Genomic DNA, 24,559 nt, shown 5'->3' with positions numbered 1-24,559 from the left:
GCAGCCAGCCAAAGAAGAGAGGTCTCGGAGACGGTTCAAACCAATGACACAGGTATTTTATTATTTATAGCGTCCTGGTTTCCTCAGCACAGGAGAAAGCCATCAGAGAAGATTTCCCTGTTCATCTCTCCAAACCTTTTTAAGCCAGCATCCCAGCAACAAATCCCCTCCATCCTGGGCTCTGCTGTTATCCCACACTAGGTATTTCTCTAGCCTGGTTTGGGGCTGTCTTGTTCACCTTGTGTAAGCAATCCTTTCCCACTCCTCCACACACATTCTCTCCTTCACAGCTACTGTACTGACATGGGTTGGATGGACTGGTTTGGCCATAAACTGTACAATTTCACTTTGCCTGTATTTTGTCAGATTTGTATGCTTAGCTATTCCTGTCAAACCAATATTCCAAGTTTCCAGTTAAATATATTTAACAATACAAGCTGCTGCTGTTCCTACAAATTAACTCAGGAATTCCTATTATGAGGGTCCATTAACCAGAGCAGTAGATAAACTTCTGCTTAAATACAGAAAAATATTACATATATGCTAAAAAGCACTAATTTCATTTGGCAGCTGAGGAGTCTTAGTTTTCCCATCTAACATTGAGAAGTGACATTCAAACTTGTCAGAAAGAATCCAAATCATTAAATTCTTTTCCAGGTTCAGTTCAAATACAGAAATCCATCTGATAAACATATACCAATACAGCAAGACAATAAGCCACGCAGAGCAGTGCTACAAAGCCACAGGTGTGGCTCTGCAGCAGGGGACAGAGACATCACTTCAGGGCAGGGAGCTCTGCCAGGCAGCGCCCGACCGAGGGCAGGCCGCAGGCAGCACCCGACTGCACCGGGGCCGCTCCTGACGCCAGGGCAGGCACAGCGGGTTCACACCTCCCCACGGGCAGGAGGAACATGCTGCGCCCATCCAGGAAGGACTGGCTCGTCCTATCCAGGTCCTCGCCCCACTTGTTTCCTTTGTTATGGTCTTCCCCGGTGTCCCCGCACTGAAGAGGCTGCACACAAACCACACCTGGAGCTTCCCTTTGACCTGGCACCCACGATCACCAGAACACGCATGGACACGTGCACATCCCACACCTCTGCTATAAGGAGAAAGTTCTTACCTTTGCCAAGTATGACAAACTCTTCTTTCACCTTCCCCCACATCTAACTTTCTTCTTGTACTTCTGTGTGCTCATTTTTAACCTCCTTTGTCAGCGCTTGAAATAACAGACCCAGTTTAAGAGAAGCTTTGTGCATGTTATTGATTTTTCTTCTAAACAAAACTACGTTTTAGTAGAAATTCTAACAGATGAGCAGGATTAAAAGGGTGATTTTACATATACCAGGTTACAAAGCCCATTCACAGTAATGAAGGAAGATTGCATTAATCTCCTAAAAGGATTCAAATGCTGCAACTAGAGCAATTCCGTTTCTTAACAGGAACAAATTAACAATTTCCCTCGCAGAAATTTCTATAATTACAAGTAATTATCTTCTACTCTGAAATTCTCCAGTACAGCACTTACTGCAAAGAGTATTCCTATCAAATGCTCTATTTAGGAAATATAGGAGGAATTGTTTCTTGGTGAATTGTGTTGTCATCACATGGATTAACCCATAGGTCTGCTCTGCCAGAACATGCATCTATCTTTGATAATAACAAGAATCATCACCAATCCTCATCTGATGACTCTATCATTAGGTTATTATGAAAGCCTAAAAGATACAGACTTAAAAGTGCACGCAGAGAAGAGGAGGAATAAAGCACATCCAGAGATTAAGTCAAAGAAAGATCATTCACAGCACTGCACAATGCAGTTCTTTTCTGCAGAGTAAATCAAAGGCTCGAAGACAGCATTTTGATGCACATTCTTTTCAGACAATAAGGACAAGTATGGCAACAGCTGCTGCAGTATAAGCTGTAAAAAACCAAAATTATCAGGGGTTACAAGAAACTAAGCTTTGCATTTGTTCTTCTTGTGCATATGGGAAATATATGTCGGGAAAATGTAATGTCACTTATTCACTATTTTTCATAAGCAAACATGTACAATCCCACATATCTTGTAACCAACGGTGGGAACAGAGTGTGCTGGGATGCTGCTGCCTCTGCACGCCTCTGTGGCCATGTAACATCCCCGTTGGCACTTCACTCCTAACCCTGTGCTGCAGGGCACAGACTGGGACTCCAGCAGAACAGCAGAAGGGACCCTGCTCCAAGCCCACGCCAAGAGGCAGCACAGGGATCACTAAACTTCCGCAGTGCTTGACAGCTCAGTGATGGACTGAGCTTGGTCACAGCACAGCATCTTCCTAGCATTTTACAACATCAGTTTTCAAATGGAGCTTATTAGAGCTCATGCTCTATCCAAGAGTTAAACAGTGTTACCAACGGGCCAACCTCCACCGTGTTGAAAGACCCCAAATATTCACAGACGTGAAGTCAATAATCCACTAAATGGTATAATGAACAAAAATGTAAACTTTGCTGGTAATGTGTTGAAGTTAGATATAACCTCGTTCCAGTGTTTGACAACCTTCAGAGTAAAACATTTTCTCCCTGTACCTAGTGAGAATTTCCTATATTCAGAGTTGCATTCACTGCCTCTCATCTGCCCCATGCACCTCCGAGGAGTCTCTCAACTTCCTCTCCACCCTCTCGGTGGGTGCCTCCTCCTGCTCATACAGCAGCAAGATCTCCTCTTAGGTGAACCTCTTTCTTCTCAAGGCTTCCTCCTTCAAAACTACAAACAACTAACCCACCAACAACCTTCAAAAACCTTTAGCAAGCAGAGCTCCCACAGTCAAAGCCTGGCAAGGTTTGGCGCCAACGCTTGCCTGCGAAGTCCCCAAAGCAAAGCCCTGTGACTGGCAACTAGTTCCAGAGCCCACATCCCCTTAGACCCGACAGCTCTGAGGAAGCTTCTCCATTCCAGGTCGCTGTCAGAGGAAAGCAGGACAGCCGTCTACCGCTCTGCAGGAAGAGGGATTACCAACTCAGATTGCTATGAATTCAGGCATAACATCATTCCAGAGCCAAGTACTGTATGGCCTTAAATGGAAAAGATCTACAATATTTAAGAGGTCAGGAATACTATCCTTTTTTGTTTATTTAAGCATATAAGAGGGTAGATTTAGATTTTAAAGCCTCTTAAGAAATATGAGATAGGGAAGCTTACTGTGAATGCTTCTAAGTTTAAGTGCTCTCTGATAACTGCTACTTATAAAACTGGGAGGAAGAAATGGGTGGGGAAGGAAGAGAAAAAAGGGAAAAAACAGAGATAAAATAATTTTTTAAAAATTTCTTATTTTCACCCAGTATGAGCAGAATTCTGCAAAACAAGTTTGATTTTTCAGCTAGGAAAAATCAGAGCACTTGTCACACGGATAAATACTGATGCAACCAACCCCACTATTGCTCCGTAACCTACTAATCTGTAGAGAAAGGAACCCAAGGGTCAAATAAACTTGTGCTCCTTTGCAGAAATTATCATTGTCTTACAAGTATTTCTCAGTCCTTTTCTGTTCCGTTACACAACTCATTTCACCCTGCGACTCGAGAGGGAAAAGGTTACTTTTACAGAGGCAGCCCACCCCGGAATCAGCCCCTCGGCTCCCTCCGGAGCTGAGCTCCACAGCCCGCGGCATGTCACCGGCGATCACAAGTGACACAGCACACGTTGCACTCACTGTGTTTTCCCATCAGTACTCCTGCGCATCACGCCAGCACACACCGCTGCCAACAGGAGTAAGGTCACGGAAAGATGTTCTGCTGTTTCTAATGAAATTAATAGAGACTGTCTCGTGAACCCAAACACCTTCTATCCAGACTCCATGTCGACTCTAAATGGCACAGGGAGAAAACGGATCCTCCCCATCCATGCAGAAGTGGACATGCACATCCAGAGTGAGCAGCATGCAGGGACAGATGGAGCCATGCATTGTGGGTCACAGCTACAGGCTAAAAAGAAACCTAAAAAAATATATTTAAAAACGTCTAAGATTTTGGATCCTACTGTTATGCTTTTTAAAAGTGACAGTGACCAAGATGTAAATGCACAGTTACAGTCTTGAGCATGTATTTAAAATCCTAACAGAGAACTTAGACATATCACACTACTATGGATCCAAACTTCCAAAAAAAACCCCAACAGATCTCAAAGAGATTAAGTTACGGCAGAAATGTAATGAGATCTGCATGAATTTACTAAGAGCACATTTTTTCTGTACAGCAGGAAAACCGAAAAAGCTATTTCTTTCTACCAGAGTTCGTATACATGAATGAATCCTCTTACTGAAATGCTCTGGGTAAATATGCCTAACTTTGTCATGTCAGTAACAAAGGGATATTGCAGTTCATCACTGTGCATTTATTAACGATTTATTGAATCCTTCATGTAATCTGCACCTGACACAGTGATTTCATGTTTTGTCCAGCAGTCAGTCATCATAACCAAGTAGCAGATGACTCTTATATGCCAATTTTTTTAGTATCTAAACCAGTTTCTGTTACCAGGTTTCTTAAGCCTGCAAAATTTACCACACTGCTCCTGCACAACAAACCAGGTACACTCAATAAACTTGAAACGCTACTTTGTTCAATTTACTGGCTTTAATAATGCTGAAAGGAGTGCTCTCTCACCTGAACTCCAGTATCCTGTTATACCATCACAAGTACAATGGCTTTTTTATTATTATTATTATTCACAGATAAAAGCATCTGCATCAGCACCCAAGAACATGGCACCATACAAGGCATCCTCTCATTCCCTCGGCCGAGACCCTGCAGCAAATCCTGGTTAGCGATGGGTCCGAGCAGCCGAAGGCGAGTCCGGGGGGACATAAGCCAGCAAGAAGCACCAGGGGCAGAGGCAGGGTGAGCCCCCCCGGGGCAGGACGAGCTCCCCCAGGGCAGGATGAGCAGTGCACTCACCCCCCCAGCCCAAGGAAGCTTTGAAAGAGGTTGTGATAAGGGACGGGCTGGACAGGAAGATGTCGTTCCTGCAGCCTCAGCCGCTCAGTGTATTAACATGGCTAATTTTATGCTTTTCAAGGAATATAACGGGTATAAGGCATCGGCCGCTTCAGTACCCAGATCACGTGTGATTTCGTTACCAGCCTCCCGCAAGCTCATCAGGACAGCTGTGCTCACCTTAACGCCCCAGGCAGCTGGGGACCTCCAGCCCGGCCTCCCAAGGAAACCGGCTGCCACTCGGTGCCAGCAGCCCACCTGCCCCCAGGCCGGCTCCAACTGCTTCGGGCCCACTGCCCGCCGGCCAGGGGAACATATTCCAGCAGCAGAGGCCGCCCAGCAGGAACCCTGCCCTGAACCAGCCACCTGCTGGACTGAGACACGGGAACCCAAAGGGACATGGAGTCAGAGGCAAGTCGCCAAAGTCCACAGGAAAAGAGTCTTTCTTCGTTCTGGTGCTTGTGGAAGAATTTAGTAAACAATGGCAATTTTCTAAACTTAGAAAAATATATGTGGCTTACAACAGACAAAAATTATTTCAGTCGCATGCAAACTCTTTTTTTCATTAGCTGAAGACAGGATAATGCCTTATGCACTATAGGCAATATCTGTATCTTAACATTACCAAACAAAGGAGCCTGCTTACTCCAGGTTTACACACAGGACTAAAGACTGCACGCACTTCTATGCTGCACAGTTTAAGAGTTGTAAAGGCAAAAATCCACCAATGAACAAAACATCTTAAACATTTAATAATAAAAACAATGGGCAAAGCAAAAGAACACAAGTACAAATACACTAAATCAAGCAAGACTCCAAATTCAGTACAGCAGCACACATGTTCAGCTTCTGCACTGACAGCGCTCACATTTGGGTATTTTACCAGGGAAGAGGCAGGGAAATCACTTCTCTGAAGTCACTTTCAGAAATGACCGACAGCTATAAACGACCAGGGGCTACAGGAACCCTGGCTACTACACTGTCTTTCTCGTTTTGTGTCCTATTAAGAACTGGAGCAGCCCTGCTTTCTCGAGCAGTTTGCATGAGTCATTTTCTTAAACTGCTCTGTAAAGCACATGACTGCAACACTACAAAGGCACTCGGGCCAGGCCCGCAGAAATCCTGGCTAGACTCACGTGAGTATGCTGGCAACGCTGACAAAATAACCTCTGCTGAGATTTTACTGGTACTAGTTGAAAACAGAACTTATTCCAACATGAACATAGTTTCCATCACATCATAGCAGGAGCAGGAATTATTTTTTGCTCAGACTAGTAAGATACTTGACAGTTCAGATGAGTTCAGCTCTCTTCTGCACCCGCTACACAGTCAAATTTGGTTGCCCAACGACAACTCTATTTGGACACAGCCAGTAATGCAGAGAAAAAAAAATAACCATCTGACATTGTGATTTAAGCATAAGCGGGTGAGCCAATACTGCAGAGTGAATCCTGACACTCGAAACGGAATCTTCCAGAGCTGAGGAGTCCAACCAGCAGCCAAGAATAATATTTCAGTGGTTCAGTCGATACTGCTGTAACCATGGCCTGGAGGGGTTTCCATAGCCATAACCACAGGAGTGACTGCACAGTCAGTTGAAAATAGTAAAAACAGACACTTAAAAATCTATAGCTTGTAGACATCTTAAAACCAGCTCGAAAAGAGGCACAGAGGAGCTTGAAAAATGCACAGACGCTCCCATCGTGCTTGCCCATCATCTGTTCATCTTGCTGAAGACACAATGATTTGAAATGAGAACTCCTCTCCCTAGAAGCAATTGCCTGCTTGAAAAAAATGAAAGGAACCGCTTCGGAGGGCTGAGATGAGGTAGGGGTGACACAAAGCCTGACGGATTACCCGGGGATGCGGTGGCACCGCGCACTCCCATCAGGACGCCCCCAGCACCGTTGATTTCAGCGGCCGAGCGCGAGACGCTCTCATGCATTTCACATATGATTTCTATTTCTTCCCTGATGTAAAACACAGTATCGCACATCATGCTACAAAGAAAGAAGGAGCCCTGCTGGTTCAAGCAGGTTTTTCCAACAGGAAAAAAAAAAAAACCAACAAACCAAAAAAGAAGAAAATGAAAAGTCTAATAGTCCACAGCTGCCAGGAGCAAGGGGTCACTGCTGAGGAGGGGCAGCCCAGCGCACTCGGTTTGCGAGGTTCTCCCCCAGAAGAATGTCAATAAAAAGTCCTGCCAGGCGCGGCGGGGGGAGGTCCCGCGGCCGGGCCCGGAGCCCCCGCACCGGCTCCGCGCCCCGGGGCCGCCGCCGGGCACCCGCGGGGCAGCGTCCCCCGAGGGCGGCCCAGCCCCGCCGCGGGCCCCGGCCCGGGCCCCCGCAGCCATGTTAGGCCGCGGCCCGACGGCCCGGCTGAGCGCCCGCAGCCCGGACCCGCGGCCCCTCGGCGTCCCGGGCGGGGCGCGGCGCCGCTGCCGCCGGGGGACGGGAGAAGTTGGCGGCGCCTGAGGCGGGTCCCGCCGCGCGGGGACGCGGGGACGCGACACACGGACGGACGCACGGACCGGGGGGGGAGCGCGGCCCGGCCGGCCCCGGGACGGGGACGCGGCCCCTCCTCGCCACCCACCTTCTTCCGGGGCTGCCATTTCATCATATTTGTAGAGCGGGGACGCGGAGCATCAAGGTCGCGCCCGGGTGCCGGCGGCGAGCGCAGCGGGGCGGCAGCCCGCCGTCATGCCGCCCGGCCCCGCCGCCGCGCCCGCGGGGGAAGGGCCGGCCCCGCCGCGCGGGCCATAGCAGCGGGGCTCTCCTCAGCGGCGGCGGGCGGCCCCGCCTCACGCCCGCGGCCCGCGGGCGGCCGCAGCTCCCCGGCGCATCGTGCGCGGCGAGACCCGGCCCGGCCCGGCGCCGCCCGCCGCTCCGCCGCTCCCGGAGCCTGAGAGGGGCGCGGGCAGAGCCCCCCCCGCCGCCCGGCGGCCCCGCCCCGCCCGCCCGCCGCGGCGCTCGGAGACGCGGGTGCCGCCCCCCCGCGGCCGGTCCCGCTCCCGCCAGGGCCGCGCCCCGGCCGGCGGGTCCGTGCGGCCCCGGGCTGGGACGGGGCGGCGGAGCCGGGGAGGAGCTGAAGGGAACGGGGGCGCCGCCAGCCCCGGGCGGGCGGCGTGGGCCGGCGCGCACCCTCCGGGGGAAAGGAGAGTTAGCTGGAGCGGGGCGCGAGGCCAGGGGGCTCCTGCTCAGAATTATCATTTTTTCGCCACAATCAAAACTGCGGACAACACCCGGGTCGAGGGGCGCGGCCTCGCCCCCAGGCGCGGGGCAGGCACGAGAGGCAGCAAAGCCCCGCTCTGCCTCCGGGACGGCTTCTTCCCGGAGAACAGCCCAAAATGGTGGGTGAAAGAGCCCAGAATTGCTTTACTCGTGATGCTCCGAAATGCAAAAGCTCAGGACGCACCCTACGAAAGTGCTTTGGCCCTTGGAAGTATTCTGAGGCAATGCTCTAGGGGCCGAGATCATCGGCAGAACGGCCCAAAGTCCCACCATGAATCAACTCTGAACAAAGCAACGACGAGGCCAAAGCCACCCCTGCTGGGGTGTCTGAACGTGATACACGATCTACAGAGCGGAGAGCAGAGGATATTTTGGGGAGAAGAACCTGTTCTGTTCTTTGAGCTCAGTGCCAGGGGAAAGGGATGAACAAACTAGGATCAAACTGGATTTTCCCATGTAATTTCCCACCTGATGCATCTGCTTCTTCCGCTCCTCCTGGCTTGGCTCACGTGCATTGAGGGGAATCACAACTTCACCTCCCTGTGTTCGGCACCTGGATTGTTACAGTCGAAGAAAACCAAAGGAGACATACCAGCGCCAGCACCGGTGCAGAATTCCCTGCAGCCTGATGCAAAATTCTTAACACACCTTTCATATCCATCAAACTGAGAAACTAAGCTCCTGAACTGCCATACACTCCTGTTCCAATGTACTGCTGTTGTACCGGACCTGTAAAACTTGTTTAGACTGAAAACAATCCAGACAATATCTCAATACTGAGATTTGTTTATCTTGATAAAAAAGTACCAAGATTCAAAATGTGGTCCATAAAGTCCATTCTAACCAACATCCTGCTGGAGGATGCAAGATCTGATTTGATTCTAAGAAGCTCTGGCTCTTCTCCCTGGTAATAGCATTATTTATTTTACTGAAGTGTAATTTTTTTCTCTACTCAAAGAGAAATCTGTTCTGTTTTTTCCTTCCCCAGTAAATAAAACATAATAAATTTCTTCTTACCATCAAAGTGGATCACCAAAAAATTCCCACTTGCTGAAATCTGCAATCTAATGTTCTACTCTCTCATTAGTAGTATTCCAAGAAAGTGGCCAAGACCTGCAAAAAAAAGGGAGCTATTCATTCTGGTAAGAAGATCCCAGAGAAGAAGGTCCATGTCACTGTCCTGTTCATTTGCTTCACGGGGGCCAGGTGTGAGGTGTCTGATGTAACAGGCTGACCCTCCTCTGGGTCGGGGTCGGTCGGAGGGGGCAGCAGGGAGGTCACAGGTGAAACGCAGTAAACGTACACAGTGCTCGTCCTGAAGGACTGAGGACACAAGAACCCCAGAGAGGAGCAGCATCTCATCTCCCATTTGCTTGTTTAAGAAATTCAACCAGTTTATGACTGGAATATCTGTGTGTTTTCAGCTTTATATTGTGGTTGTAGTAATTGTTCTGCTGTGCTTCCCTCACTGCTAACAGTGCTGCAGACAGAAGGTAAAGCTGGGCAGCTGAACCATCCTGGCCATCTCCCAGAACAGGTTATGCTGAAACTGCAAAGCTTGAGCCTGAGCTCTGGGTACTCCTCTGAGACAGTTCTCTAAAAAAAGGAACAGAGAGTCTCAGGAGAGTTAAAAATCCTCAGTACAGGAACACAACTCCATTTAACGGTGTTTTATATTATTGAAATGGTGCAGAGTCACAGTTTTCCTTAATATGATTAATGACCAACAGTGCAGCATCTCAGAGGTAAACAATAAATGGAACGGCAAATGCAGTATCAAATCATCGATCAACAGATACACTGCTGGGTCCCTTGGAAATACAAGGGTCAGCTGCTTTCTGTTGCAGTTCTGCAGTCCCGGGGGGTGGTGTGCTGCAGATCCCAGGGGGCAAGCACAGCTAACTCACCCGGGGTGCTCCAGCTCAGAGCCTCTGGGCAGCAGATCCCTGCCGCAGCGATGCACCAGCGTTCGGGCAGCAGGTCCGGAGCATGTCGGCCTGGGTCGCAAAGCCACCCTCAGTAGTTCCCATCTTGTCCTGCACCACCCTCAAACACCCCCCCGTCTGTGTTTCTGCTCACACACCCACCACTGGATTACTGGCAGCACTTGTGGCAGCGTGCTAGACATCACATCGCCAAGAAGATACAAGTGAGAAACAAAGCTTTGAAAAGCAGCAGGGACAGAAAAGAACAGGTGTAGCAGCGCAGAAAAGGAACTCCATCTGGTTTTACTCATCAGAGCTAGCGTACCACCGAGCTGTGCCCTTCTATTATACTAACAGTAGAGTCAGTGTGCCCTGAAACACTGATTTCCATAAATTTAAAAACTAGCACTGACAATTCTGAAGAGTTCTGTAAATGGCAGTCGGGACTCAAGTAAAGAAAATAAACGCTCAGAATCAGACAATGCCATTTACCATGATGCTGTCAGAAAGAAGCTTAATTTAATTCACGGACAGATTGCAAAATGTGTTGTTTTGACATGATCAACAAGAGATTTTTGAAATGCTTCCTGAGTAAAGATAATTAACAGGATGGAAAGCAGGAGCTGTGCGTATACACCTGTCACAAAAGGGAGCGAGCTGGTTCGCTCCTAATCTTAATTCTTACTCCAGTGATTGGCATTTCTGCTATATTTAAACAACTTTTTTTTTTTCTGCTTTTGAAAAAAAAGAAGAGATAACGTTGGCACTACTTTCAAAGCCATAGAAAATACCCAGAATAAAGGCAGTATAAATGCCTGGTATCTGAAGGAAATGGCACACATTCTTCACTCTTTCAAAGTCAGAGAGTTATATGACTTCTTTAAGATTCAAGAAGATGCAGTATGATATTTTGGTTTTGTTTTTAGGGTCCTAGTTTCTCTTCCCAGGTTGGAAGCCACTCAGTATGTAGCGATTCAATTGCCAGACCATGCTGAAACCATCCTCTTATGCTGGCAGCTTCCATCTCCTCCATCGTGAGAACAGAATCCTCGTGTCCATTTCAAAGTGAACCAATTCATTTTCTCACAGAATCAGCAAAGCCAAGACAATTCAGGTGCTAGTGCTTGGTAGAGTTGTCTGACTCAGTGGACAAGTTGTTTAATATTACTATGAATACGAAGTAGAAGATAATGTTGATCCACCAAAGTTAAAGGCCCCTCAGTTCATTAAAGGCGAAATGGCTGCAAAGGAATCACCAGCTCCCCTCTCCAGTATCCTGCCTCCAAACCCTGCCTGGGGCGGGAGAGACACCATGCCCCACGCAGAGCCTGTCACTGCTGACACCTCCCTGAGAAACAGCATCATGTATCCCGCCGAGGGAACGGGCCAAGCTGCTGGACACTGTGACGAGAGCGCCCAGGGAACAGAGTTTTCTCTTCCAAACATAGATCAATGAGGAATAAACACATTTTATTTCTTCCAGTATTTATGAGTGAATAATGGTCAGCGTTTGGGCTGATTGACAACACCATCCAGCAAAATAACCAATACCTTTTCTTTTTTCCCCCCCTTTCTACAATTTACTGGCATTTTTAAAATTCAGACTGTGGATCTGAGAGCCCAGTATATTGTGCCAAATACCTGTTCCTTTTCTCCTAAAGATGTTGACTAACACAGAAGCAAGCTGTGTGCTATTAAGACATATCTAATATTAGACCTCAATTTTACAACTCATCATTTTAAATTAATCCTTGGCAAGAACCTAGAACTATTTCATGTACTCTCTCTTGCATAACCCTTCATTTTTAATAACTTCCAGGTTCCAATACCTTTGTTACACCTTGAAATTCCCTCCTCAAATGAAGTGCATCACCTAGGAGCAATCACACATACTCCAAGCAGAAAAAAGCCCCGTTGGAGATGGCTTAGTGAGCAGACTGCAAGTTAGGCTATCCAAAGTGTATGAGAATTCAATTTGTTGTGCCATTCTACAGCCTAGCAAGCAGCTAAACTGGTCAGTATTCAGCAGGTACATAAAGATTTAGAGTAACAGCTTGATCTCACAACGTACGCTTTCCTGTGAACTCAGCAGACTGCTGGCCTGAAAGATGCTGGCGCTTCAACAGTTAACACACCAACACAGCAAGAGGGATGTAGATCAAGCTCCTAATAGCCAAGTCCCTTGGCAAATTCCTGAAGTTTAATAAAATCAAATCCTTTTATTTCTGAATTTATTAAAGCAGCTTTCAATTCATTACAATGATTCTGTGTCTATTGCTTTGTCTGCCTCAAACCAGCACACTGAACGCAAACATGGCACCTTGCAACTGTTCAAAGATCAGGAACAGCACACTTGATCTGACCTACTGCAGCTGCTAAGCAAGCACGGACGACGAAAGGGAGAAAGCATTTCAGAAAATTTGCCTGGTCTGGGAGACAGAACTCCCTTGCAGTGGAGTTATTGGTGTACTGCAGCTCTGAGAAGAATCTCACTTCTCTAGATTACCAGGAATCAGCAAATGCTAATTCATCTCTACAAATTTGTGGCAAGTTCTCGTGGAACCTACTTCCAGCCTCCACACTACAGGTGCTTGGGGCACACAATCTGCCATGTCTCTCTCATGTAGGAAGAGGGAAGTACGAAGTTCAACTCGAGGTGCTGGGGTCACCACTGTCACAGTACATGCAGGAGAGAGAGTGGCAGTAAAGGGCAAGAATACAGTAGGCTAGGAAAGCAATTCAAGGTCCTACAAAGTTTTTGCATATTATGCTGGTCTTTTGGTCCATCTACCTTTGGTTCCTGTTGCCTTTTGCTACTAGACTATAGCATTTCACCCTGTTCTCTTGATAATAAAGATTGATTGTTCTATGCTGTATAGCAGTAGCACAGATTATTTTCATTATTAGGTTACCTGGGGTTCACATCTCGGCAGCTGACTCTCTTCAAAAGACTGAAAATCACTTCAGAAAATACTTTGTTTAGTCAAGCAGAAAAAGCTCTTTTCACAGGGGTATAATCCAGGCTGGAAAACCAAGGAGAGGGCTTTGAAAAATGAGGATATACTTATCTGGAAAATACCACTTCTGACAGGAGAAGCAGCTGAGAAAAACTGGTTGCTTAAGACTAATTAGAGGGTTGTAGCATGATTTTTAGTTCAAAGAGACGCAGAACTGAAGATAAGGAAAAAGCCTACAGCATTTACTACTGGATTCGTGAAGCTGGAGGAGCAAGGGAGGGAGATGGTCACAGAGGCTAAATTATCTGAGGACTGTAGGTGGCTGCTACTAATTACAAATTATTCAGCGGTACCATGAAATGATCAAATAGGCTAATACAAGATTAGAACTGATCTTGTTGTGATAGAGAGTCCCAATAACTGAGCTAGGACTTAAGGAACAGACTTTTGCACCACGCGCTCTTCCACGCCGGTCACAGGGAACACAGGACGCTGCACTGCACGTTTCGCTCGTGGTGATTCATCACCCTGGCTTCCAGGCAAGCATTTGTAAATATTTTCCTCAGAAAGCAAATCTAGCTTGGAGTGGTATTTGCCTGATACCAGGGGGATGGGCTAGATGACCTTCAAAGGTCCCTTCCGACCCAAACCACTCTACGATTCTGTGGCTCTGTGGGGCAGCAGCACAGGAGGCCGAGGCATTCCCACCAAAGATTGCCCGCGGTGCAGAGATGGGTGTGGAGCCAGGAATGGGTATGGAGAATAAAGCCCCCAAAACCCACTCATCCTCGGAGGGCACACAAATGCACATCCACCTTTTCTACCTCATTTGAGGCTTTTGCCCTAAAATTAGGCAGTCCTCTTTTAATTAACAGGCAAAGTCTTGTGATAAAACTCCATCCATTTCACAGCCTTTGGGAAATAAACAGTGAAACGCTGCATCGTTCCCTATGCCACCCTTTGGTATTCCAAAGGAGAGCCCTACTCCCTGCCTTGTAGAAGATAAGAAAAAAAGAGAACAGCATACTGCCCCGTTTCATCATCTCTCCATTCACAGCATAGCAAGAGAGCCTCTGTAGGCACCTTAATTGTGATTAAGTATTTCTGCATGCACATTTATACATGTAACACAGAACAGGTGCAACGAAACCAGTGCTACCACAGAGAGAGAAGCAGACGTGGCCTTGGTGCTGTGTAGTCACAGTTCAGCCACAGCCAAAACATTTGTGTGTTATCAACACTGGTTTGGTCACAAATCTGGAACAAAGCACCATACACTGCTATGAAGAAATCACCTACATCCCTGCCAAACCCAGCACACCCAGTGTCCAGCACTTCAACAAGGGAGATGCATATAGAACGCATAAATACTTTCCAGGTCTCCACGTGAGGAACTAGACAGTATCCTGTCCACACACAGGCAACTAACAACAGACACACTAACAGAAAAACCATCCAAACTCATCTGCAGCAGGGACAAACAGCGACGAAACAGGGCAGAAGTAACTGAACCCACAGAGATGGCACTCTGATTCTTCATGGGCACATGCTTGTGTTGATACTCTGAAATATTCAGAAATCAATATGGGGGGGAAATTCTATCTTTATTTGCAAGGGAAAAGCAAATTATATAGATCACCTGGCAAGACAGAGATGGGAAACTTCCAGATCAAGCAGCCTAAGGGTGAAAGTGTCAGTCACAAATAGACATTTTTTGGCTAGTGACTGTATTCATCATTAATTAAATGTAATGTTGTGCCTGTGAAATGTTTATGTGATAGTCTTATGGCAAAATGTGTATTTCTGTAGTTCACTGGATAAGAAATATATCCTGAATGTCAACCGTATCTTACCAAGGAAGGTGCTTTCAAACTGTTGATTGTGACCCTGTTACTGGCTTAAGAAGCTTCAGCTGTTTCATTACATGATTCTGAGCAGAGCACATCGTGTTTGGGACCTGCTTCTAATTATGACTTCCCCCTCCCTTTTTCCATAGGAAGCACAATTACTGCTGCTATGGAGACAAGTGTAATGCAGTCAAGATGTGAGTCAAAGCAATACCTAAGAGAAAGATTTAGCAAAAAGTATCCTTTTTGCTGTCCTCTCCTGGAGAAGGGTTTTCTCCCAGTCTTCCCCTGCTGACTTCCATCACCATTTGCTGTCTCAAATGAGACATTCAAAGAGCCACATAAATCACCCGTGACATCTCCAGGCATGGCACCAGGACGATCTGACCTGCCCCTCTCACAAGGGCGGTGACAGTGGGGGACCTGCACGTGCCACAGCGGGGCCACCCCTGCAGACGGAGGGACTGGCGTCCTCCAAAGCGCAGGCTCAGTCACCCCCTCTGCAAGCACGTTCCTCCAGATCCTAAAAAAAAGTAGCTGGAGGTTGAGGGGAGAAACCCCCTTCTACCTCAGAGCACTAAACCTGAGCCTTATTTTTCAGGGCACATTATTTATTATTAGTGGTAGAACTAACTATGTGACAGGCACTTTCCAAATCTTTAAGAATAGCACTTTTTCCATAGAATCCACAAAACTACACAGACAGCCAAGAAGAGACATAAAGGGATTAAAGTATTATTACCTGGGCATGCTGGAAATGAGTTGAGCGTAACTAGTACAGAATGGCCCTATGCATGCTCATAACAGGCATGGAGTGACACTCAGTCACTGCTGTAATTCCAGCCAAGCCGTTAATACCAAAGCAGGACATTTCATGACTGAAGTTGTTCCATTTAGATTCTTTCTAAGCAAGGAGAAAATCCAGGCAGCCCAGACTGTGCATTCATCCCAGCAGGATCATCTCCATCTTTTTCCTCACCCATCTTTATCCCAAGAATATAAACTGATGGAAATGTCTGTCACTATTCATTGTAGTAAACACAACTGGTTTCCCCGGACCCTTTGGACTTTCTCACCTTGGGTCATTATTTACAAGGATGCTCTGAGACTTGTAATCAGTTTAGGGTTTTTTCCATGCTTCCTGAGCGCACATTTTCTAATGCTGGGGATACATGGGTAATCTGATAAAACTGCAGGTGAAAAGAGCCACCCAGCTTTAAGGGCTTTTGTCTTTCTGCCCTTAGAGCAGAGATTCTTGTTGACTTCAGTTTTTATCTTTTTTTAATCCTGACACCTGCAAGTTACACAGGTCTACTTCTAGCTGGTTACGCTAAAAGTACTGGCAAGTGGCTTTTAGCACAGAAAAGACACCTGAGAGGGGGAGTCTGGTAGTAAACTGTCAAGGAAATACGTTCTTTCTTTAGTGACGCTGCTAATTTGATCAGAAAACTTGACAAATAGAGCTTGACCTCACACAGAGGTGAGACTTCTAGTGAAATCTGCATTGCTGTTCCAGAGCAGACACAGGCACAGGGGACTTTCCCTCACTGGAAAAGGCAGAAGTGTCCCGTCCCTACGTAGTTCAGCTCCGTGGGATCCTTCCTACTGTGCACGTGTAAACAACTCCATGAAAAAAGCAAGGTTCAACTCACAGGGTCCTTCTCTTGCTTCTCCTGCCAGAAACACAGAAACAGGAGGAGGAGGAGTAAGGAAGGGGAGAGGAAGAGCAGGCACAGAAGGGGATCAAGATGTCGGAGGGGGAGCGACGAGGAGGTGCCCAAGCGTGGGGGGTGGCTGTGCATGCTCATGTGCGTGCGGGTCTGTCCCCGCACCCGTGCCTCACGGCACTCCACAACACCCTCTGCCCCGTGAAACGGCAGCGCCAGGGGCCTCCGTAGAGCTGGCAGCAATGCTGTGGGGCCGAGAACAAGGATGAGACCGAGGAACACACAGGGAGCACTGTCAGTCTGAGAGGGCAAGGGGACCTCATGAATGGGGAATTCAGAAATAAGTATTTTTGACTGTAAGTAGTAGAATTCAAAGGCAACCACAATTTCAGTCCGTGTTCCAATATTCACAATATTCCCTCGCGTCCCCAAGAAGTGTTCCCAAATGCTGTAGGTCTCCGAGGAAACTCTCCTGTTTCACGTCAGTGATTTCCGAGGGGATGCTGCTGCCCATATATTCGGAAGCTGCTCTTTCCTCCGCGCCTCCCTCCCTGCTCCTGCCCGTTGCCAAGCAACTCCAGCCATTCTGCAGGACCTGCTTTTAACCACCCGCAGCTTAAACCAATACCATTTACTGAAAAATACAAATTCAAGAATGAAAACAGACACGGCTAAAACAGAAAAGCATCCTTTCCTTTAGCGCTTGGATGACTTTGAGGAACGCGGGAGTTGCAGTTTGTCCGCTGGCAATAAACCGCCGAGTCCCTGGAGGCTGAGGTGGGACTCGGCCCCTCCGGAGGTCACCTCGGCCCACCCTGCTCCGGCAGGGCCAGGCTGCCAGGGCCGCGGCCAGGCGGCTTCTGACTGTCTCTGGGGAGGGAGGGAGACAGACGCCACCACCTCCCTGGGCGACCTGTGCCAGCGCTCCGTCACGCTTCCCAGTGAAAAGGTGTTTCCTGATGTTCCAAGGGACCCTCCTGAGTGTCGGTGTGTCCCCGTGGCCCCTGGTCCTGTCCCTGGCACCGTGGGGAAGAGCCTGGCTCCGTCCCCTTTGCACCCTCCCTTCGGGTATTTATAGATTACCAAAACTAGCAAGTGTTCAGAGCACTTCAAAAACATTTTCTAGCGCTTTAAAAAAACTTCCTTGCAAACCTCAGTAGGTCACCCCTGCTACTTCTAATCAAACAGCAGCACCCAGCAATAAAATGCACCTTAAAAATAAGAAGAACAGGTTAGCTTCAGGCACTGCTGACAGAACCATCTGCACATGAGTCACCCAAAAGAACGCCGGCTGGCCCGTGACTTCATGTCCAGAAAACACTGTGAATGCATTTACAGATTGGGTCTGCATTCTATTACCTGTAGAAATACTACAATTTGTGGACCACTTTAAGCGCTGGTATTTCCAATAAACTCACAAGCCAGATCAATAAGCTGCGCTTTGCCCTGGTGCCTTTTGTAAGATGTCAGCAAGACCACACAAAGAATACAGAGCTTTTGAAATCCAGTTTAGTCTGCTTTGTATTTCCGTGACACACATCACCTAACCTTTCTCCTCGAGGAGGAAGCTTTAAGGTTCTCACCACACAACTGAACCACTTCAGTAAAAGCATGCTCTTAGCACTTAAATAATAAAATAGTGACCAATGCTAAGCACAACTGACCCACAAGACAAACAGTAATTGCTAACTACACAGGTAGTGTGTAAATGCTAGTATTGATCGGTAATTTTTTTAATACCACAAGGGAAAAACAGAAACGTTGCTTAATTTGATGACTACCGCAAAGAATTCAAATTGTTTAGAAATAGCCTGTTTATTGATTCCATGACCGTTGCACACAAGTGGATGGTGCCCAGTAGATCACAGGCCATGGACAAAAGGGACATGCCTCTGTAACGTGTCAGAAAGAGACATCCATGGGGACTATGAGTCTTGGTTTGGGGGTTCTTGGGGAAAAGGGAGTTGTTTAAACTTTAGGGTCTCTTGTCCTACCAAGAAAAGCTTAATTAGACCTTGTTTTGGGCAGACACTTTCGTCACTGCTGCCTGTTTATTCCAGAGTACTGCAGGCACCTAATTGTTGTGAATTTACCTCTGTTCCACGCTGCAGAAGAATTCTTGTGCAATGTCTGGGAATTTTACAGAACATGGTTATCTTCTGATCGCTAGAAAAAGAAATCAGGAAAGGAAAGTAGACAGCTGTGGTACCTTTAAAGAAACACCTGCATTGTGGAAACAGATCCATCCATGTACTAGAAGAATCAGAACAATTTCCCAAGCCCCGGTAGCATTCTAAATGTGAAAACGTTCAATTACAGTTTGAAATCACATTGTCACACAGACACTGGTCCCAGAGAGGTGAACTCCAGACACACCTTAAAATGATGTGAAGAAACTGAAGGATAGATGAGTCAAACTGCCAGCACATAATGCCAAATATTGAATCCCGGCAGGTTACTGAGACATACAAAAAGAAGCAACACTCCAAAACAGAAAAAATTTGTCTTATCAGCATTTCAGAACAGAAGAAGCTTGAAAAAAAGTGTATGAAGTACAAAAAACTATGAAGGACAATAAGGGGATAATTCAAAGAGACTAATCACAAAAATAGAGGTGGGGGAGAAAGACAAACTGTGCTAATTAATTTCACGTAAGAAATGAAACTAGCTGCCTAGTGAGATTAATTGTCTCATCTGACAAGAGCCCCAAGAAGCAAAGTCAAGTCATGCTAAGTGGTGGTGATTCTTCCTAATTAAGACAGTCTTCCTTCTTAAGACAGTCTATCAATCAGAAATCTACAGTACTTATCAAAAAAGAAAAAACCAAACTGCTTTAACAAATACCATTTCTGGAGCTCACGGGTTTCTTTGGAAGAGGAAATAGGGGGAGGAAGGTAGAATTTTGTGTCATACCAAATTTGTCCTGCTTTTCAGGACACAGAACATACTTTCTAAATTAAAAGAAATACAAGGTTTAATTTAAAATTATTTTTTAGTTTCCTCTGAAAAGGCTACACAATAAAACCATTGTCTTGTAAAAGATCTGTTTTGTCTATTCAAAATTTCTCTTCTACTCAATGGAAATGTAGGTGTGTTACACCAACTACCCTACTCCTGAGCCCTGAGATACTCAACAAAAGATCCTGTAACAGTCAGAAACAGCACTTGAAATTCTCTAAGGAGTCTTCTCTTACTGATTTACAATGATAGACAGTTCTACTGCTGAACTTTCTTGTAAAATGTAGAACAGGAATTCCGTTTGTGTCTGTTCACATATTCAGTTGGGACTATATGAATAAGAGATGTGACACAATTCATCCATATGCAGTATCATCTTTTCCCCAAACCACAGCATGCTGCAGTTATACAGCAGCCCTTTTCACAGCATTGCAAGAACAGAAGAAAGGTACAAACTGAACTTCTGAACATTGAAAAAGTGTCTACAGATACACAGCCAACAAGCTCTCAAAAAACCCCCAAAATTCAATAAATCTTCTTCAGGAAGATGTTCAAAGAGCAGTTCTTTCTTTAGGCTACACTTAATGTGAAGAATAACTTGTCATTGCCATGTCAGAGATAACAATTTTAAAAGTGGGAAACAACCTTGAGGTGCTGTAAAACCACACAGCATCACTGAAGTCATCGGAGCAGAGACAATCTGGACTCTCTGAGGCATTACATCTAAGATTCTTACAACAGAATAGCATAGTTCCCGTTGGAGGAGACCTACAACAGTCATCCAGTCCAACCTGTGTTGGAGAAGCATACCCAGAAGGTTTAACTTGCATCATCCTCGCTGCTGACACTGCTGCCAGCCCAGAGCTCTTCACGGTCTGCGCGCAGGGAGCAGACGTGCCCAGTCCTGTGGGGTGCTGCACACTCAACCCTCACGGAGCCTGTTCATTCCAAAAGGGGGGATGAGTAGATGCAGAAGTAGGCTAGTACACTTCACCACCACGATGATGCAGTTTATTTAGCTTTGCTACTTTGTGCAGTAAGCTTGGGAGAGCTCATCAAAATAGGAACTTAAGAACCTGCCAGTGACCAGGGCAAGTCCCAGTCAGCTTTGTTCTGCAGTGGAGAGGCCAGCACACTGCTACATCACAAAAACACTTGCTCAGAACCTGACCTGCAATGATATTTTCCAGCGTACAGTTGTGAGAGTATTTAAGAATAACTAGGACAGCTGTTGGCTCCAGCCATGGCTCCAGTCTGACAATACAGAAGAACACAGCTGCCTCATTTAACTTTGTGTGTTACAGCATCCAACACTGAAAGAACATAAGGCTTAGAGAGGTACTAAAATTTTTCTACATCAAGAAACAGAAGGACCCAACCATGCAGCAACTTCCATCCAAGCCTTTCAGGAAAGCTGAGGGGTGAGCTATTGGCCAGAACCAAAAATATGAAAATATTCTATCTGCATCTACATAAGTGGTTACTGATTATAAAATATTAATTTTAAATACTTTTTAGAGGAAAAAAAAAATTAAACCATCCAATTAAAAGATTATGTAAACAAAAGTTTACTCCATAACCCATTTTGGCAATTAGCTTCCTTTCTTACTGAAGATTTATTACAAGGGGTGATCACACAGCAGACTCAAAAGCACAAACTCAGCCTTGAAGCATCACCCGCACTCATTTTACCTTCCTTCCGCTCCAGCACAGATTTCGCCATTTAGAAAAGTGAGATTATCGGTGGATACCCCTGGAACAGAGACTCTTTGCACATGCACAGAGCAGACAGAAAAGAGGGAGTAATGTTACATGCCTCCCCAAAACATCATTGCTGACGTGCCTAAAATCCTCAGAATAAGGGCTACTTCTTGCATCCTCAGCAGAATCCAACACCCAGGCTCCACAGGCCATTCCGTGTGTGACCTCTGCTGTGACTATCAGCCAGCTGGGACCATCAGCCAGAACCGCTCGAGGCCAACCAAAGGCGCAGTTTCTCTCATGCAAATGCTATCTGACCAGAGCAGAACATCCAGCCCACCAAGCAACCAGCAATTTTTCACAAACTGACACTGTTTCAAACCCACGACCTGTGAGTCTAAACTTATATATTACCAATCCCCTCAGACATCCAACCAACGTGAAACTTCTTTTTTTTAATCTTTAAGCAAATCACACTGAGCTTGCACCATGATAATACAGAGAACACCGTCACACTGATGAGTAGTTGGAAGTGGTCTTTTCAAACCATGCCATTACAAGGAAAATGCAGCCATTAGACTTGAAGGGATCAATAATTTGCTATATTTGCTACGTTTACAGGCTGACCTTTAAAATAAATCCAGTCATTAAAAACAGATCTGGCTTAGCCTCCTGGACTTTATACAACTATGACTAACTCAAGGCAAAGAATTTTTTTCCTTTTGAAGACAGTATTATCAGTGGGGGAAAACATGGCCATATTTCCAGAGTCAGCTTTGAGCAAGCATATTAATGGTAAAATTTCTTATACTGTTTCCTTTCTTCAATTCACACAACCATACAGTTAGACAGACACAACTGTTTTGATGACGGGGCAGTTCCAGGCCCACGTGTCCTCAGCATCAGTATGCACAGAAACCACGGCTTTATCCAGTTCAAACAACTGCTGAACACAGCCAGTATGAGCAAATTAAAAAGTAATAAAGGAATAAAAATGGAAATAATATAATGACCTTCTTGGCCTCTTCTGAAAATATTATTTTCTGGCCATGTGTAAACCAGTTCATCAGCAGTTTAGCATCAAAAATTCTGCTAATGCAAACCAATGAAACCTTGATATTCAGTGGCACAACCAACTGCAGAGCAAGAGGTAAGAATTATAACCAAAAGTTAACCAACCCTGTGTGTGAATGCAGCAAGGCTTCAAAACAAGCTCGTTAAGTCTTTTGCCACATAGATTCTACCATGGATAGGATACGATAACGTTTTATTCTGGTTCTAAAGCACCTCTGCTCTCCTTCTACTATTGCACTCGTTTCTGATCACTTCACCAGCAAGTTACTGGTAATGCAGAAGCAGCCCAGAAAACACAATTAGAACTGAAAATGTAATGAAGAAATTATATATGGAAAAAAGATTGTGGCGAGTACCTTTAACCTGCCATGCAATAGCTCTGACAGCAGGTATCGGATGTGTGTCAAATACTAAAAGAGCAAGTATGCGAAGGAATTACTTGACTGGTATAAGCTAAAATACAAAAGAGCAAGAATTAACCAAAAACTTTGCGAGCAGCTAAGATCTAGAAGAGGTGGAAAAGGCTGTGTAGATCCTGAACTTCACTGTTACATGCAGTGCCTTTATGTGTTGTGTATCCAAGCGGTGACAGACGAGAGAGAAATTAGCTTGCTATAGTCTCTCTGCCTGGTCACAGACTTCCCTCTGTTCCACACAACGTAGCAGGCTTTCAGGAATGGAGCGACTCGGTTTTCCACATCACTACCCAATTGTCATTCTGCGAGTATCATCATTTAGGTACAGTGGTGCCAATCAGCTCATTTTTGCCCTTCAGAAAAGCTTACTCTTATCCTCCTGGTTAAAAATCCCTTCTAATTAACTTATGCTTGTTAGGCCTAAGCCTGTACACAACTTCAAAGTCCTAAAACTAGAAGAGTTTTACCATGGTTTATTCCAAATCAATTTTTTAAAAAAATTAAGAAATCAAGTTCTTGTTGCTGGACTGAACCAGTCTGCTGCCGGAACCACTCACCAGATTAAACAAGTTGTTCCCTAAATCTGATAGCCTGGCCTCTTAAATCGGTCATTTAGTTTGCTTGGTCTTGATACTTCTGACATAACAGACAAAAATCAGTCCAACCAGTCTGGAAACATACCTCTTGTAGATCTTCCTTCTACAGAACGAAGACTAGAGCAAATCGGGTTATCTTATGTATGAGGAAGAAAACTCCTTTCTGGTGCCACTTGTTAAAAGTTCATGCCTCGGAGTCTGAGAGCATTTTTCATGTCTATCCAAGCAAAGTGATATTTACAGGACTGTGCTCTTCCTTATTAAAATGGCACAGAACATAATTTGCCTCCTTAGTTATCAAGCTTGAGAAGCACCAGCACATCCTGCTGACACCTCTGTCTGCTGCTGGTTATCATTTGCATGGCAGAAATGCTCAGGCATCCCAAACAGAAGGGAGCGGATCCCTTTGGTGCTGCGTGGTCTCAAAACTGAGCAGAAGAATGATTTCTACTCAACGAGTATAAAATATGACTCTCCCAGCAAGTCAGAGATTTCACATTCCTCTGAGGCAATGATCAGAGTACGTCTGAAACAGACCTTTCAAAAGCGGCACCATTCCAGGGATTCCAGAGTGGCAATTTATCTGTGTAACTGTTGCAGGAGACTTGTTTGCAGTCTTGTACACAGACCAGCAAGATTACAGTACTGTTAGTTAGCACTAATCCTTCTAGCAGGACAAATCATCAGTAAACATAAAAAATAGTAGATATACAAAAGAGAAAAAATCTCTCAAGATTGAAATGCTATCCCATTTGGATAAGGAATTCCTGACTTTCTGTAGGCATTCTGCCTTCCAGCAGCTCCCCTCCTCCCTTTACTGCTCAGAGCCTGTGCACAAGGAAGGAGAAGCAAAGCTGAATTTAACTCTCTGCATACCAACGACCAGGCAACAAACCCTGAACTGAACACAGACGTTCTTAGTTGACCTCAAAATTTGAACGAAAATGTATTTTCATCCTGAAGTTCAGAAAAGCGTAAACCCACCTTTAGTTTTATTGCATGTGAAGCACTGTTGAGTTAGAGATTCAGACAACACCTGGCAACACGTTACTCTGCAGGGAGAGCCGCGCGTCAGTGGAGAACAGCGCCTGGCACCAGGAGCCTCGGCTCTAAGGATGGTGTGACAGTTCATAGTAGGAAGTAAAGAGAAGTGGAAAATGGAGCGAGCGGATTCCTTTGGTTCTCATCTGCTGCAAACAGTTCCTACTACGAAG

General features: G+C 46.0%; 1 protein-coding gene across 4 annotated transcripts in view; it reads right to left on the bottom strand.

Annotated features, from left to right (window-relative positions):
- TTC28 (tetratricopeptide repeat domain 28) overlaps window positions 1-24,559 on the bottom strand; it is a 185,523-nt gene that overhangs the window by 117,105 nt on the left and 43,859 nt on the right. The window contains exon 1 of one of the 4 annotated variants that reach the window (XM_074921579.1): window positions 7,567-7,663. The exons of the other annotated variants lie outside the window; for them this stretch is intronic. Coding sequence (XP_074777680.1) covers window positions 7,567-7,593 — 27 coding nt within the window. The 5' untranslated portion in view covers window positions 7,594-7,663. Of the gene's footprint in view, window positions 1-7,566; window positions 7,664-24,559 lie in introns of those variants that run through there. 4 annotated transcript variants of the gene reach the window in all.

This window comes from Athene noctua, chromosome 17 (assembly GCF_965140245.1).
Source record: "Athene noctua chromosome 17, bAthNoc1.hap1.1, whole genome shotgun sequence".
In the NCBI taxonomy this organism is placed as follows: Eukaryota; Metazoa; Chordata; class Aves; order Strigiformes; family Strigidae; genus Athene; species Athene noctua.
The sequence above is the reverse complement of the archived record's forward strand: the minus strand, read 5'-3'. Positions and strand labels throughout refer to the sequence as shown.